The 16,437-nt window shown below is 43.5% G+C and overlaps 1 protein-coding gene across 1 annotated transcript; it reads left to right on the top strand.

Annotated features, from left to right (window-relative positions):
* Positions 1–891: 891 nt before the first annotated feature.
* Positions 892–16,437, top strand: LOC133497758 (potassium channel subfamily K member 2-like). The gene is made up of 8 exons (XM_061813909.1): positions 892–1,007; positions 1,083–1,195; positions 2,663–2,753; positions 5,181–5,298; positions 7,789–7,949; positions 11,000–11,186; positions 11,258–11,397; positions 14,367–16,437. Exons 2-8 carry the CDS (start codon positions 1,098–1,100, stop codon positions 14,703–14,705), a joined length of 1,134 nt encoding a protein of 377 aa, XP_061669893.1. The 5' UTR covers positions 892–1,007; positions 1,083–1,097; the 3' UTR covers positions 14,706–16,437.

Raw genomic sequence — 16,437 nt, 5'->3', positions numbered from 1 at the left:
CTTTAAAGCTGAGTAGTGAAAACTTGTTAGAAATGAGATGCTTCAAACTATTTTTTTTGGTCCAAGTAAAACAGTTTTGTGACCTGCTAATGACAGCACATATTAATTCTTGCCACAAATTGTTGCGTGAGTGTGTGAAAAGGTAACAAAAAAGCTCTTACTGGAAATTGTTGCATGGTGTACAGTACAGTACAGTATTCTCAAATTATGGGATGCGAACTGTTAGTGGTACGCTGGCTCCCTCTAGCGGTACATGAAAACAATAACTGAATTAAATGTTCGTAATGTTACATCGTCTTGAAATGTTTTTTCATCCAGTCTGTACATTTTTTGAAGTACAGTGTGACACATTTGCCACGAGTTATTATATTATTATTCGTACTGAGATGCCATTTTTAGTCAATGTGTGTGTGACAATTTGACTGAATCATTCAGTAGTTTTTTTTTAACAACTGCGCATAATGTAAATAAGGAAGAAAACCTCATATTTGATGAACACTTGGGTGTGCTACACTGCTGTATTTTCCTATTGGTCATGATGCTGGTACTTGGGCAGCAAAAAACAAGAGGTTTGTAAAAATGTTGCAAACCACAATAATGTTGGCATATTTGGCTGCTCTAAATATGCTTTTTGTTTTGCTGTGTACGCACTTTTTGTAATCTTTCTGAAAGTGGCAGCGCCGCCATTCGCCATTCACGTGTTTGCTTGTGTAAGGACCGAAAGGCCATTTCAAAACCTTGCGTGTGATTTATTTATAAAGACTTCTAAAATTAACAACTCAATGGCCGCAGCAAGTGAGGTGAGAGAGAGTGTTGGAAAACACAAATTCCAAGTAATGATTTTTTTTTTTTTTTTGGGGTGGTTGTGGGGTTGCTGTTTTGTGTTGTTTCCCAAATCAGTGGCAGCTCCAGACTTGCTGGACCCCAAAACGGCCACCCACAACAACAAGCCCCGCCTCTCCTTCTCCACCAAGTCCATCACGCTGACCCCGCGAGAGGAAAGCGAGGTGCCAAGCGTCCGATTGAGCAAGATGCTTTCCATGGTGACACCCCCCCCCCACTGACCGGTTGAAGTGTTGCAGGTGGTCGCCACGGTGATGAAAAGGAAGACGGTGACCGCCATCTTTCTTTTGGTGGTGCTCTACCTGGTGATGGGAGCGGCGGTCTTCAGGTCACTGGAACAGCCTCACGAAAGGTAAAAAAAAAAAAAAAAAAAACAATGGAGGAGGAGCTGCATCAAAAAAAAAAAAAGTAAAATAACTTATTTTGCTTGAAGTTTTACTTTTTTTTTTGCTGTAAAACTGAGCTAAATAAGGTTAACAAACTGTACAGTAGAGCACAGTTGTCCACTATTTGACTTTTTCAGGAACTTTCCTATTTACCGTGCCGCAATGAAAAATCCGCTGCACTTCCACTCAAATGTGCCGGGGCTCAAAACGTTCCCGGAGCGTCCAATTTAGTTCTTCCTCGCCGCTGTGCTCTTTCTGGAAGGCCCCGGAACTTCTGAGGGCCGAGCTGTGCTGACGCCCGCTCACTGGTCGGATGCGGCTGCAGCATTCCGTTCTAGCCGTTTCTTTTCCCACTCCCGCATACTTCGTCAGTCGCGTTTGGAAAAAGTTAGACCACCCCCCTCTCCCCCCCCCCTCCCGGCAGGTGGACATGCGAAGCGCGTGATCTGTGGGAAAAGAAAAAGGAGCGATTGAAAATGAACAAACACTGGCGTGACCTTTGCCCCCAGCTCACAGCATCACCTTGACGAGTCTATTTTTGCTCGTACTGTACAAGCGTCTGAAAAAAAATCCTTTTTCAAAAATACTCATCAATTATGTATTTATTGTTGTTCAGAAAATAGCATTCATGGAATGAAATGAGCGGCACGGTGGATCAGCTGGTAAGGCTTTGGCCTCACAATTTTGAGGTTCCGGGTTCTATCCCGGCCCCTCCTGTGTGGAGTTTGCATGTTCTACCCGTGTCTGCGTGGGTTTGCTCCAGGCACTCTTGTTTCCTCCCACATCCCAAAATCATGCAACATTAATTGGACTAATCTAAATTGCCCCAAGGTGTGATTGTGAGAGCGACTGTTCTTTGTCTCCATGTGCCCTGTGATTGGCTGGCAACCAGTTCAGGGTGTACCCCGCCGCCTGCCTGTTAACAGCTGGGATAGGCTCCAGCATTCCCGCAACCCTTGTGAGGATAAGCAGTGAAGAAAATGGATGGATGGAACCCTTGTGAGGATAAGCGGCGAAGAAAATGGATGGATGGATGATGGATGGATGGATGGATGATGGATGGATGGAATGATATGAATAGACCTAGAATCCGTCAAAAGTCAAACCATGCTGTATTGTTCCTCAAATTTGCATACGATTCAAGAATAAAAATATATAATGAATTAAAAAAAATTACTGGCATTTTAAAATAGGGAGTGACTTTTCAATCACTATGTAGTCGTAGTAGTAACTGGGCACTTGCTGTTTCTTCAAATATTGACATTTCAACTCCTTGTACGTAATGAATCGGACGTTGGGCAGAATAAAGTACGCCACTACACACGGGTAACTAGAATTGGATTTTGGCTCCACCCAGCCACAAACAAGCAGATATTTCGAATTGTCTCTGTGCAAATGAATGAACGGTGGTGACGAATATTTTTGTCCATCAGTGCTCAACGTTTGGCCATCTTCAATCAGAAGTTGGATTTTCTGGCTAAACACTCCTGCGTCAACTACAGTCAGCTGGAGGATCTCGTTAAGGTAAAGTACCGATACATCACAAATTGTGTTTTTGCCTATTTCTCTATTGCACATTGTTTTAACTACACAGCAAAACAGGGCAAAAATAGCATTCTGCAACTGAAACGGATTAATTGAATTTCCATTCATTTCAATGGTAAACATTACCTCAGTTTGTGAATATTTCAGTTTGAGAAGAGAGTAACAGAACAAATGAAGTTTGTAACTCAAGGTTCCACTGTATTGACACTTTGTGCATGTGAGAGGACCCAGAACAGCTACTTACTTTACTTTCTCGGACTGTGGACCCTCTCAGGCAAGCTGCTCACTAGGCTGAACCGACACCAACTGTGCAGGGTTCGACGAATCATTTTCTGCACGTTTACTAGTTTTGCTGTGATTTATAAAATTAGAACCACAGATTAAAGTCCAACAGCCAATCAAAAATGAGATGTCATATCACTCGAGATTCCACAACAAAAGTTACTCTTCCTAGGGCATGAAGTGAGGACCAGCCAGCAGCTACTAATCCATACCAATATGGTACAAACAGTGTACATATATTATGTTTAATAATAATGCGTCACTATAAATGGAATTCAATATGTAGCTGTGGCTATAAAGCGAAGCATGGTTTCTTCTGTGGTTTCCTCCTTTTGGATGATTACAATAAAGGGCATTCTTGGCTTTCTTGACATTTGATAAGAACATCACGAGTCCGCCAGGTGTGCGGGTGCGAGTCTCCAACTGTATTTTTAAAAAAATATATATATTTGATTTGAATGCATTCCATACTGGGATGCTAGTTGATCCCTCCCGTGTGTTAAACTGTAGACTTCTTCTTTTCCTTTCAGCTTGTCCCGTTAGGGGTCACCACACTGTGTCATGTTTTTCCATCTAAGCCCATCTTGTGCATCTTCCTCTCTAACACCCACTGTCTTCATGTCCTCCCTCACAGCATCCATCAACCTTTTCTTTTGTCTTCCTCTCGCTCTTTTGCCTGGCAGCTCCACCCTCAACACCCTTCTACCAATATACTCACTCTCTCGCCTCTGGACATGTCCAAACCATCAAAGTCTGCTCTCTCGGACCTTGTCTCCAAAACATGCAACTTTGGCTGTCCCTCTAACGAGCTCATTTCTAATCCAAGCCAACCTGCTCACTTCGAGCGAGAACCTCAACATCTTCATTTCTGCCACTTCCAGTTCTGCTTCCTGTTGTCAATTCATTGCCACCGTCTCTGATCGGTACATCATGGCCGGCCTCACCACTGTTTTATAAACTTTGCCCTTCATCCAAGGTGACAATCTTATGTCACGTAGGACTCTAGACACCTTCCGCCAGCTGTTCCACCTTGCTTGGACCCGTTTCTTCACTTCCTTACCACACTCTCCATTGCTCTGTATTGTTGACCCCAAGTATTTGAAGTCGTCCACCCTCACTATATCTCTTCACTCTTCCTCCTCTGCCCCTCACATTCACGCACATATATTCTGTTTTACTTCAGCTAATCCTCACTCCTCTCCTTTCCAGTGCGTGCCTCCATCTTTCTAATTGTTCCTCCGCCTGCTCCCTGCTTTCACTGCAGATCACAATATCATCTGCGAACATCATGGTCCAAGGGGATTCCAGTCTAACCTCATCTGTCAGCCCATCTATTACTACCGCAAACAGGAAGGGGCTCAGCGCGGAACCCTGATGCAGTCCCACCTCCACCTTAAATTCTTCTGACACACCTACGGCACATCTCACCGCTGTTCTGCTGCCCTCATACATGTCCTGTACTATTCTAACTTATTTCTCCGCCACACCAGACTTGCGCATGCAGTACCGCAGTTCCTCTCTTGGTACTCTGTCATGGCTTTCTCTGGATCCACAAAGTCACAACGTAGCTCCTTCTGACCTTCTCTGTATTTTTCCACAAGTACGGTCATGTAGGTCGGAGCCTCCTCGATTTGTTGCCACCAGTTCGGTAACCGGAAGTCAACTTGTTAAACTGTAGAGTTAAAAAAATAAAAAAATAAATACTTATATAACAAGTAACAGAACCATAGTTTTTTTTAAGGAATTGGAGTGGGAGGCTTTCTCTTTGTGCGGTTTAACATTCTTGATTGTCTTACAAGCGTAAAAATAAGTTAACCACCATACAATAACATTTGAAAATAAGTATGTGGTGTGGCTACAGTGAACAGCGATGCATCATAACAAGTCCAATTTTAAGTTCTGTTGTTATTGACACTATTTTTTTTTTTTTTTGCCAACACCGGTGCATTACTATGGTGGCATTAAAAAAAAAGTAAAATAATCTTAGATGCTCATTGATGTTTGGTTTCAGTTCCATATCGTCTGACTTTTCCATTGTTTGCTCACATTTTTTTTGCATTCCCCTTCCCGCGATACAAGCGTCCCAAGTTGAAAGTGTTTTGTGTCTGTCTCCTCTCGCTCCAGCAAGTCGTGTCGGCCATCCGCTCGGGGGTGAACCCCTCGGGAACGCTCAGCAACCCCAGCAGCCTGTGGGACCTCAGCTCCGCCTTCTTTTTCGCCGGGACCGTCATCACGACCATCGGTAGGACCCGCAAACAGTACGACGTACGGCCGACGTGTGTTCGCGAGAGCGCCGCAGTGCACTAGTTTGATTACTTGCAGGAAACAGATGTCGGATCGATGACAAAAGAAACATCATCGACGTCTTGCAGTATTAAGTCCTGTTATGTAACACGGCGCGCACGCAAATATTATCCATCCATGTTTGGGTTTTTGTCTTTACCGCTTGAAGTGCATTACAAGTAATACTCTACACAGATCGTCATCTATCTTGTAGTACAGAGCTGTTCTGTGTGTGTGTACCACATGCAATTACACGGCATCTATTGTGTGTACTGGCCCATGATTGAGTCCTGCTGCTCGGTTTTTGTCGTCCGTGGTCATTTAAACACGTCAGCGTACAGCCGGCGAGTCTGCCTGGGCAATAATTCCCACAAATGTCTGCCAACATTCTTTTGCACGAGTTACGTACACACTGTACTTCTGGAAAATTTCTCGATATTCTCATTAACATTAGTCTGTAAGAAGTTAAGGGTGCAGTGCGCTGTGTAGAAAATAGCGACAGGCGGAACTTCACTGATCCAACGAATTACCGAAAGAAGAAGGAAAATCATTTGAGATGTAGTCCTTATTCTCGGCATCCAGGTACCGTAATTCCCAGCCTACAGAGCGCACCTGGTTGAAAGCCTCGGTACACGGAAAGAGTTTAACTCTAGCGCGGCGCTATTGTTAAAATCTTTAAAGGGGAAATCCACTGGTTTGCATTAACAATGCATCCAATGGGTCATGTAATACGTACTCTATTTTGACAATGTGATGTTAAATCCTCTCTCATTTAATCATGCTTCGTGGAGATTTTTATCGACAATTACGAATTTTCAGCGGCGCTACCATTTTCGCGAGTCAGATGAGTCACGTGAGCGGATGTGACGTGTACCGTGCCGCAATAAAGGCTCAATTACGTGGGTCACCATTTATGCCCAGTGCTGATTTCTCGGATTGATCCTCATCTGATGAAGAAATAGCAGGAGGAAGACAGAGAAATACTTCCATACACAGCTGTGAGCGACACAGTTCCGGGGCTCGGAGGAGCCGTGAGCTCGCGCCCCGGCGAGCAAGCTCCAGGTGCCAGGGAGCAAGGATAAATCCGAGAAATCGGCACTGGGCACAACGTAATCGAGCCTTTAGTGCGGCAGCTTCCACGTCACATCTGCGGACGTAGGTCACGTGACTCGCAAAAATGGTAGCGCCCCTGAAAATTTGTAATTGTCGATAAAAATCTTCTCAAAACATTATTAAATGAAGGAGGATTTAACGTCACATTGTCAAAATAGAGTACATTTTACATGACTTATTGGATACATTGTTCATGCAAACCACTGGATTTCCCCTAAAAATTGTACTGTGGCTGAAAACCAGGTGTGCTAACGCGAGCGCCACGTGACCGCATAAACCGCAGGGTTGAAAGCGTGTGGAAAAGTCCCGGTTTGTAGGCTGGAAATTACGGTACAATTACATTCATCTTCCGCATTTGTACGACATTTCGGCACGCAAAAAAGTGAAACAACTGCATCTTCTTTGTAATGATTTTTTTTCCCACTACTAGTTCCACTTTTGTCCTGTTAGTACTCAATTACACCTTCCAAGTAGTTTGTACTGTAGTTGTCACACAGTAGTGGAAGGCAGTAAGGAAAAGACAGTCTGTCTACTAGTGTGCCATCGTCATTCTACTAGTGCACGCAATTGTCTTCATAGTGAGGACAGACAGCATACTAGTACATGTACCTTATGCTTGTTTATGAGCAGTTTGCACAATTCAGTATACTTTTGAATACTAGTGGATCAACTAGTGAGGCAGGAATGTGCAGGAGTTGACAACTGCATGCGAGTAGTGATATAAATTTATAGTAGCTTGTATTCGTAGTGCACAGATGTTAACTAGTGCATAGTTTTGTCTCACAGCTAACGTGTACAACGACTGACCGACTTAGTGTTTGGAAATATCATACAGTATTGGAAGGCAGTAATGGGAGAAAAAAAAAGTTACTAGTAAGTCGTTCTACTAGTGCACACTAGTTGTTTTGCTAGTGCACTGATTTGTGCTACCAGTGAGGAAAAATATCACAATACATGGACCTTAAGATACATAAAGGATATAGTCAACTAGAATCTCAAATTACTCTCACCTTTATTCAATATACTTGATATCCACCTTGAGTTCCATGGACTAGTACACTGTTTGACCTCACTAGTAGGATCTTCTTCTTCTTCTTCCTTTCCTTTTGGCTTATCCCGTTAGACGGGTTTTCACTGTCCTCCTGTGATTCCAAAGTTGTCCTGCTAATGTGCACACAGTTGAAGAAAAGAAAAAAAAAAACATGATTAGTGTGACGCGGTCTTTCTACTAGTGCGCTGAATTGTGAGGACGAAGACTTTACTAGTGCGGGGACAAGCAGCGGGCCATCGAGTAGTGCACAGTACGTGGAATTGACGTCGCTCTGGGGCCTCTCAGGTTTCGGCAACATCTCCCCCCACACGGAAGGCGGCAGGATCTTCTGCATCGTCTACGCTCTGCTGGGCATCCCCCTCTTCGGATTCCTGCTGGCCGGCGTGGGCGACCAGCTGGGCACCATCTTCGGGAAAATCATCGCCAGGGTGGAGAAGATGTTTGTGGTGAGTGCAGGTGAACACACAGCGTACATACACATGCACACGCACACGCACGCACGCACACACACACACAGACACACGCGTGTAAAAGGCGCCTTTAATAATTGACACAAAAGCACTCCGGACAGCAACGCTGTCACGGGAAGACTTTTTACTTACAAGACAGCCAACCTGATATTTGTGTAAATGCTGAAGAGCGTTCACACACGCAGTATTTTAGTCCCCCCCCCTTGAAAAGTTAGTTTTCAATTGTTATTCGAGGCACGTTCTTCTGCATTTCTCAATTGATTGAGACCACTTCAACAGTTTCCAAAAATTCTGGACATGTGAGGAATTATTATTATTGTTATTATTTTGCTTTTACAGGAGTACTGTACTACTTTTCCCAAAATTCCGCATTTCACGCACTCAAATTAAGGGTCTTTCCTATTCTAAATTCAAGCTGTTCACCTCATTCACCATTTTCCATATTCCCAAAATTCCCAACATGTCACACTGTACGCACGAAAATTCCCAATTTGATGTGGTTTTTTTTCATCCTTCCACATTCCTTCGCCTTTTCAATCCATTCAAACTTCAAAATATTCAGATCGTTCAGAGAATTATCAATCACTTCCCCAGATCTCTTAAATGTTCAAAACATAATTCACAAGTATGAGAGATCTTTTATATATTTTTGCATATTGGGCACTGTGTGATATGGACTAAACATTATATCCTGATAATGATATATTATATTTATCCGATCCAAAATACAAAATTAAATGACATGAAATGAATGTCAATTTTCTCTTACCTTTAGTGTAGTAAAAAAAAAATGCGCTGCATCATTCCGACTTTGGCATTATTCATTTTCCCCAAAAGAAGACAAACCTTTCTCAAAAGAAGAAATTAGTGTCAAGAAATAATATTTTCTTTGAACAATGTTCATTCTCATTTTTTTTAAATACGCTTCTCTTGAAACATCCAAGCATGAACATTGATCTTTGTATGGGTGGCACGGTGGAACAGCTGGTAAAGGTTTGGCCTCACAGTCGTGAGGACCCAGGTTCAATCCCGGCCCCACCTGGGTGGCGTTTGCATGTTCTCCCCGTGCCTGCGTGGGTTTTCTCCGGGCACTTCGGTTTCCTCCCACATCCCAAAAATATGCAACATTAATTGGACACTCTAAATTGCTCCTAGGTGTGATTGTGATTTGTCTCCATGTGCCCTGCGATTGGCTGGCAACCAGTTCAGGGTGTCCGTTCACAGCTGGGATAGGCCCCAGCAATCCCCGTGACCCTCGTGAGGATAAGCGTCAAAGAAAATGGATGGATGGATGGATGGATATTTGTATGTTTTCAAAGGCTATTTTTGAACAATGTTTTTTATTGTTCCTAGCTTCCGTACTAAACTACGATTCAAAGTACAACATGTTTACAAGGAATGTACACTGTAGTTGTACGTTGTAATGAACATTTACGATGTTGCGTACATTTCGCAGTCCCACACACGAGTACACATGTGGGTGATGTGAAAGTACTGTAGTTGCAGGTACGTTGACACCTTGGCTCGTCCGTCACATGATGTTAGTGTAGCATCTGTGGTTTCGAGAGGGCTGGTGTGCTTTTTAAGGGCACCACGCTAACATAAGTGCACAGAAACGATTAACTGATCATTCAAAGTTCAGGGACGGGGCGGTTGGGGGGGGGGGGGGGACGAGTTTGGCCAGTTCTTAAATGGTTTAGGACAATGAATCAATCAAAAGTTGGCCTGGTCCCTTAGCCCCCAACAGCCAACCCAAATCGCTGCCAACAGCCGCGTTGTGAACGATGAAGAGGTGCACAGGGGTGTGTGAGAAAAATATGACGATGACGGCGGCGGCGGCACATCAGGACAAAAGTTCATCATGTCAGCCACCTGAAAGCAGAGCGGCTTTCAGGACCCATTTGTTCTGGATGACAGTCGCAAAGTGCTCCTGAAAGGGTCCTTTGTCATGTCTTGTTGTGTCGTTCGGGCCTCTTCCTGGGTTCGATGACGGAATGTTTGACAAATGTTTTTTTTTTTTTTTTTCAACTAATTGAGCAATCACAACATTAAGTACGTTGGAATACCGAAATGGGCTCAAATAGCTCGGGAGAATAACAAAACTCCATTTTGATTGACACTCAATATGAATATTATTATCATACTGATAGCTGTTTCTAATATTTTGACTCCGCTCAATGTGGCAGACATAAGAAAAATTGGAAATCCCCAGTAGTAAAATTTTACATGACAGCAAATGACAACAAATCAAAAATGAACAGCATCATTATTTTATTTTATATTCTTGGCCCTGCACTAAAAATGTGACAGGGTTAAATGAATATTTGGGAAAGGAACATCTGTAGCATATATGCAAAAAAAAAAAAATGCTTACGACATGATGTTGATCCAATCACATTTAAATTATTTTGCATGTGCATTTTCCTCAGTTGCAAATGAGTCACTAAAATGGAATTACTGTATATTTTTTTTCCATAAAGTCAACAATGCGTGCGAAAGAAATCAAACATATTTGTATAATTGGTAAATGTAGATGTATATTTACTGTTTATATATTTTTATTTCATTTTAATATAATTTCATGAATTAAAATTACATTTTAATTTAATTTACAAATGTGTAAATTAATCCCAGCATTATTTTGTAAATGTACATGACATCACTCAGATACTTGGTACATGTAAATTACTTAAAATTGTCAAATATAAATTTGGATTTACTAAATCCTACATATTTCCAATAGTCATTTCCTTATTTTCTATTTAATGGCTTTGTTTAAATTGACTGAATTTAATGAACAGTGTTTAATTAAAATGAAAGTAAATCAGATTTATTCCGTCATATTAAGTGTCACTATTTTTGCCCGAATTCTTTTAAACTCGACAAGGGTGACATTTTCTTTGGGGCACAGCGCGGCTCGTGAAAATGTCGAATTCGAGAAAAGAGCCGAGTTGTGTACGTTCCCGTTTCCGTCCGTAGCGCTAACGTTGCGTCCCGTGTTGTGCGCCTTTGCGCTCCTCCCGCAGCACTGGAACATCAGCCAGACCAAGATCCGGGTCATCTCGACGCTGCTGTTTGTGCTCTTCGGCTGCTTGCTGTTTGTGGCGCTCCCGACGGCCATCTTCCAGAACATCGAAGGCTGGTCGGCGCTGGAGTCGCTCTACTTCGTGGTCATCACCTTGACCACCATCGGCTTCGGGGACTTCGTCGCGGGTAAGAGGGCGGACAAAAAAAAGTGACTTTGCAACTTGCTGGTGTGTCATTTTGCGCGCATGCTTCTGCAGGAGGCTCAGAAATCGAGTACTTGGACTACTACAAACCAGTTGTGTGGTTCTGGATTCTGGTGGGACTGGCCTACTTTGCCGCCATCCTCAGCATGATCGGAGACTGGTTAAGAGTCATTTCTAGGAGGACCAAAGAAGAGGTTTGCTCACTCTGAAGTTCCTACCAAATTACGTAGATTAGCATTATTTTCGACAAAATGATAATGTACATGCTGTACGGTGGAAAAGCGGTGAGCACATCTGCCTCGTGGTTTTTTGGGGCAAGATTTGAATAGATTCTCCCCACGCTTGCCTGGGTCTACGTTTGGTTCATTGTAATCTGGAGAATTTACGATGGGTTTGAATGCGATCGGGAATGCTGGTCTGCACGTGGCCTGTGATTGGATGACGACCAGCACAAGACGAGTTTCTATGCTCACAATTGATTTTTGAATTAAGTCATTTTTTTTAAAAAAGCGACGGAGCTACCACCAGGCGGTAGTGGAAAAACTGCTACCTGGGATAAGTTTGTGAGGCTTGTGAGACTGTATGCCGCACTCTTTTTTTTTTTTTTTTGTATTATTGAACCACGAAAACATGGTGCATTTGTCAAAGAAGAGAATTCCCACAAAGGGGGAACGAGAAATGCACATGAATATTTTAGGAGGATGTTGCCAATGATCGATCATTGCTAATTGTGCCTTTGCATTTCGGTGACAGGGACTCTCCACGCTTTGCTTTCCAGCAACAATGTGAAATGTATATACTTGAGGGTTATCATAAAACACAATGTATAAAGTACCGTAATTCCCAGCCTACAGAGCGCACCTGGTTATAAGCCTCACACAGTAAATTTGTAAAGGAAATACCATTTGGTACATACATACACCGCAGGCCCACATTGAAACACGAGATATTTAACACTAGCGCTGCTGCACTAATGCTATCGCCGCGCTAACAGGACCTGTTACAAAATAAAAAACACACACAACGGTAAATATCACTGAGACATGGCAGTAACACGCTAGTGCAGCGCTAACAGGCCCGGACTGGCAAAAGTCAGTTCCTCGGCACATATATTCCACCGGTCTCACTATTACCTTTTCCACTCGAGTGCCCCCTTGCGGCCATTGGAAAAAAAAATGCATAAATTAGCTGCGTCACTGCCTAAACCACAGTGTTGAAAGCGTGTGAAAAAAGTTACGTTAAGTTAAATTACGGTACATACTGTATTGGTACGACTTGGTTGGTCTTACTACACTTAGTACTCAGAAACATTAATATTATTATTAGTATTATTGTGAAACCCTGCACATCTCATGACATTTCAGTCACGTTCAACCAGTTCTTGCAGTTTTAATAATAATAATAATCCTAATAATGGAAATGTTCGGTGGCGTGAAGTGAAGAACACAGTGTGTATGTGACCCGCAGGCCATCCTTTGGCTACCCTGAATGCATCGCGTTATGTAATAGGCATCGGTCTGAGCGCGGTGTCCATTTCCAACCACGGCGCCATCTCCTCTCGTCGCCTTTTGTCACCCTCTTAACGTGGTTTGGATGATGAAAGTGTTCTCTGATCCAATCGACTTTACGCAAACTAAACACACTCGCGGGTGGTTAGCGTGAGTCTCTCCAGAGAAGGATTGCGTAAAGCATGACCGTGGCCTGACCAGGACGTGCACCTTGACTCATTGGTTCTCTAAATATAACATAATTTATGCAAAGGAGCGTGCTTTTCTCCAGAGGTGAAACATATTTGTTGTTTTTTTTTTTTTACAGAAGTCACAATGGCAGATATCTTGAATTCGTGTTTCAACAAGAATTCCGATTTGATGTACTTTGGCACAACGGATGTTATTTAGCAAAAATAGAAGGTAGACTATATTAAAACAAGATTATTAAATGCCACTCAATCCAACATGTGCCTTGTTTCTTGCCCAAAGTCAGCTGGGAGGGATTGATAGGCGGACCACGTCTAAAACCTGGCGAAAGGCAGTCCACTTGTCTAACGCGATTTTGGTGAATTTCATCGTGGCGCAGCGCAAAAGATACTAATTGCGTGATCATGTTGAAGTTCATTCTATATTTGATAAGGGTAGCCGCTCACATTGTCTGTCACGCAGTTAAGAGCACTGACGACACTCGACTCACACATGGCAGTTTGTAGCGATTACACTTCGTCCGCTTCCTCATGAAAATGTCGACATCAAGACTTTCGCTTGATTGGGCACATTTAAAGGGAATGAGAGGAGCCGCTTTGATTGGCCGGGATTTAGGTCTGGTGTAAACACACCGAGAGTGGCACAGTCTGTTCCCTTTCAGATCAGCCAGGCAGCGGTGATTTATGAAAATACAAAAACCGGTTTAAACCGCCCCTGGCGCACACTATCAATGGCCGTCGTGCTGGATTTATGAAAGCATTCATGACAGTCGGGCCCTTCATGTCGTGGATCATGTCTACATTCTGGAGCAGAGGCATAGAGGGGGCGGGGGGAGGGGTCCAGTTTGGTGGCCTCAATATTGCATCTCTGCTTTTTGCAGAGGATGTGGTTCTGTTGGCTTCATCAAGCTGTGAACTCCAACGCTCAGTGGAGCAGTTTGCAGCAGAGTGTGCCGCAAGTGGAGAAGTTTTAGTATCTTTGAGTCTAGTTCACAAGTGAAGGAATAACGGAACGCATGATCGACAGATGGACCGAGCGTCTGCAGTGATGCGGAATTTGTATCGGTCCATTGTGGTAAAGCGGGAGCTAAGTCGAAAGCCGAAGCTCTCAATTTACCAGTCGAGCTACGTTCCTACCCTCACCTACGGGCACGAGCTGTGGGTCGGAAGAGCTGTATGGATACTGTATTTTTATGATTATTTTGAATGATCTTCAGGCTTCCGATTGGCTATACTGGCTTCACAGTTAGTTTATAGCACTCCCAGCAGCTTCAACATGGATTTCAAAACTGGCTAATGTTTTATTTATTTATTTTTGTCATGAAAACATTTAGGGCGTATTTATTATCTAAACAGTAAACGAATAATGGGAAATATGACGTTGCGTATAACTGAACCTTCCCCTTTCGCGCCGTTTTCTCCTGTTTCTGCCGTTTCTGCCTCTGACCGCCGGTGTTCTCTGGGCAGGTCGGCGAGATCCGGGCCCACGCGGCCGAATGGACCGCCAACGTGTCCGCTGAGCTGAAGGAAACGCGGCGACGAGTGAGCGTCGAAATCTACGACAAGTTCCAGCGGGCCGCTTCCATTAAACGCAAACTGTCGTCCGAGCTGGGTTTCAGCCCTGCCCCCGAATTCGCGCTGCCCCGAAGGACGGTGTCAGCCAATCACGGCGAGGAGCGAGAGAAGAGCGACAAGGAGGCGGGGCTACCGGGGCTGACCTCACAGCTGACCCGAAACTGCGGCTTGTTTATGAACGGTCTGGACCTGGAAAGAGGCGAAATGGCCGTCGCCGAACACATTAAGTGAAAAGACACTTTGTACCGCCTCCCGTTCGGTAAATATTGCGGCTCTCCTCATGACGGCGGAAATCGTCGTCCTCCGTACGCAATTGCACGTTTTTGGGAGCTGAGGTGTCACTCGGCAATGGGAGTATCCACGAAACATGCGAGCACGAGCAAATCTGCGTCGAACTGCAGTATTTGAACAGGTGCTTGGGCGTCAAACTAGGCTCCTGATTAGTGTTTTCCTAACACCAGTCAAACAACCACCGTGTGTAGCCCACCTTCAAATAGGAGAAGATTTAAAAAGCGGGCTCTGTTTAGGGAAAAAAAGAACTTGGAATCTTACAATAACCAATTCATATTTTTTTTTTTGTGAAAAGGTTAGAAAATACAGATGCGTTTTCTTGAAAAAGTCATGACACATTGAATCCTCGCATAATTCTGGTTTAGGGATTTCCAAATTTTGGAGAGGAACCTCCTCATTCGTGGAAAGCCCTGCTTATTTGCCGTTTAAAAAAAAAAAAAAAAAAAACAGTATTTTTCATTTTATGGCTCAGTCCCCTTCAGATTTTCCACTCTGCTGGTCTCGTGACCAGTTTTTGGAACATTTTCTATTTTCCAGAAGCGGACATTCCACCATCGTTCCAGAAGCCGGAGCTAAGCCGCACTTCTGTGCTCACAAGTGCGCGGCAAATGATTGAAACCTCACCCGTGACTTTATTTTTATAGTATTATAACTTTTATTCCGGAAAATTTGCCTTTTGACTAAGAGAAAAAAATAGGATTTGATTTCTGTAGTAACACTGATTCATGCAGGGATATCATTACGCGATGATAGGTCACAATTATATCAGTTTATATATATATATTTTTTTTAACGGCGCAATGGTCCCAGTGTGTGCAGCAGGTATGCACTTTTCTAAATAATGAGATCATTTATTACATATTTTTTTGTGGACGCCAAAGCCACAGCTTGGGGACCCTGGTGGGTCCGGCGATTCCAGTTTGAGAACCACTGTATAGTTAACCGCTGCTGCTAATTTCTAAACAGAAAGATGACATCAAATATCTGGAATAATGTTGAGATTGTTTAGGGTTTTTCTTTTTTTTTGGGTCATGACAATAAGGTCAAAAGTATTTTTGTTTCTGCTTCTTCTGTTGGGTTTATTGTCACTAACATCTGCAGGCCACCATAATGATGTCGCTTGATCACTTAGACGGGAAGCCTTTTGGGTTTTGTTTCCGCGGCCCAAACCGTGACGGGCACTCCTCAGAACTCGCAGCAGAGGAGGGTGGAAAAAAATCCAGCACGGGCGCTTTCATTTGGGCGTCACGGTGCCTTCAAGTCGTTTGTTTTGTGGACATGTCAAGCATGCGAGTCTGAGAGCTTGACCTTGAAGTGCAAAGCGACAAAAACAAACAAAAAAGCTGTCAATCGCGTTATCTAAATGTCGCCCCTGTGAGATTCATTACAGTGACGGCGGAAGGTGGACAAAAGCCCGTTTTTATATATATCTAATGTGCGCTTGTTTCGAGCAAGGTTCTCAAACCTTTCCGGTCTGTGGACCCCAATACAGGGCGTCCCCCCCCCCGTCCCAACCCAACCCAAAGTCATGACATGAACGATTCAAATGAAATCTGCTAAAAATCAGCATGGCACAACTTGATTTGATATTCTTTGCTCACTTTTCTTCATGCATAAGACCACATGTTCTCAGGTAGGTTTAGGTCAGTGCTGTGGCTTGTGCAAAAAAAAA

Source organism: Syngnathoides biaculeatus, chromosome 3 (assembly GCF_019802595.1).
Source record: "Syngnathoides biaculeatus isolate LvHL_M chromosome 3, ASM1980259v1, whole genome shotgun sequence".
Classification (NCBI taxonomy): Eukaryota; Metazoa; Chordata; class Actinopteri; order Syngnathiformes; family Syngnathidae; genus Syngnathoides; species Syngnathoides biaculeatus.
Note: the sequence above shows the minus strand (reverse complement) of the source record. Positions and strands in the feature narration are given on the sequence as shown.